Below are 844 nucleotides of genomic sequence, written 5' to 3' on the forward strand. Positions count from 1 at the left end.
ATGGAGGTAACTACTGTGCCAACTGTTACAAATATTTCAAACAGTCCTAAGCAGACATAAATAAAACTACTGGGGGTTCCCCAAACAGCTGTCACCTCACTATCTGCTTGCAGCTAAGCCCATTAACAAACACATACAGCACGATGCCTGTACCAAAATATCTCAAATATAGGGGTGATTTTCTGATATTATTACATCGATTATAACGACAGATACGACTCCCAAGATCTCATCGATTCGAGCTTTCATCACACCCCACCAACACAACAAGTATGAAACCAATCCATCCAGCCGTTCTTGAGTAATCATCTACACAGACAGAGACACATAACAGAAAATATAACCTCCATTCCATGACATTTCATGGAGGTAATTAGAATTTTCATTCATGTTTATCTAAATTGGTCACCAGCTTCCGAAGAGAGCAAATTACAAAAGCGTGTCAAGTTAGGGCGCACTGTCTAACGCAGCTCAAAATCGGAAGTTATATTCACGATAACGTCCACAGCGTTTGCCTGTTGTAACACGGAGGGTGAAGTGTTCATGAACCATATGAATTCATTCCTTATCCAAGTATAGTTTTTAGATGAATGTGTTTTAAAGATTCATTGATCAAAACATGACCACTCTTTGGCAACTAGTGATGGAGCGCCATGAGTTTGAGCACGTAAAAAAGCGTAGCATCTTAGAGCAACCCCCGTTATATTTGACAGAGTTACTGCCAAAAAAAATCAACAGCTGCTACTTACCTTCACAACTATATCGTCTAGGGCCTTGGTACCTCCAAGAAGAAAGTTGGCACTTTTCACATCACAATGTATGATGTTGTGTTGATGAAGATAAT

The 844-nt window shown here is 39.7% G+C and overlaps 1 protein-coding gene across 1 annotated transcript in view; it reads right to left on the bottom strand.

Annotated features, from left to right (window-relative positions):
- The window catches only part of LOC118403525, a 4,055-nt gene that overhangs the window by 931 nt on the left and 2,280 nt on the right, over positions 1 to 844 (bottom strand). The window contains exon 6 of the mRNA XM_035802257.1: positions 750 to 781. Coding sequence (XP_035658150.1) covers positions 750 to 781 — 32 coding nt within the window. The remainder of the gene's footprint in view (positions 1 to 749; positions 782 to 844) is intronic.

This window comes from Branchiostoma floridae, chromosome 16 (genome assembly GCF_000003815.2).
Source record: "Branchiostoma floridae strain S238N-H82 chromosome 16, Bfl_VNyyK, whole genome shotgun sequence".
Lineage (NCBI taxonomy): Eukaryota > Metazoa > Chordata > Leptocardii > Amphioxiformes > Branchiostomatidae > Branchiostoma > Branchiostoma floridae.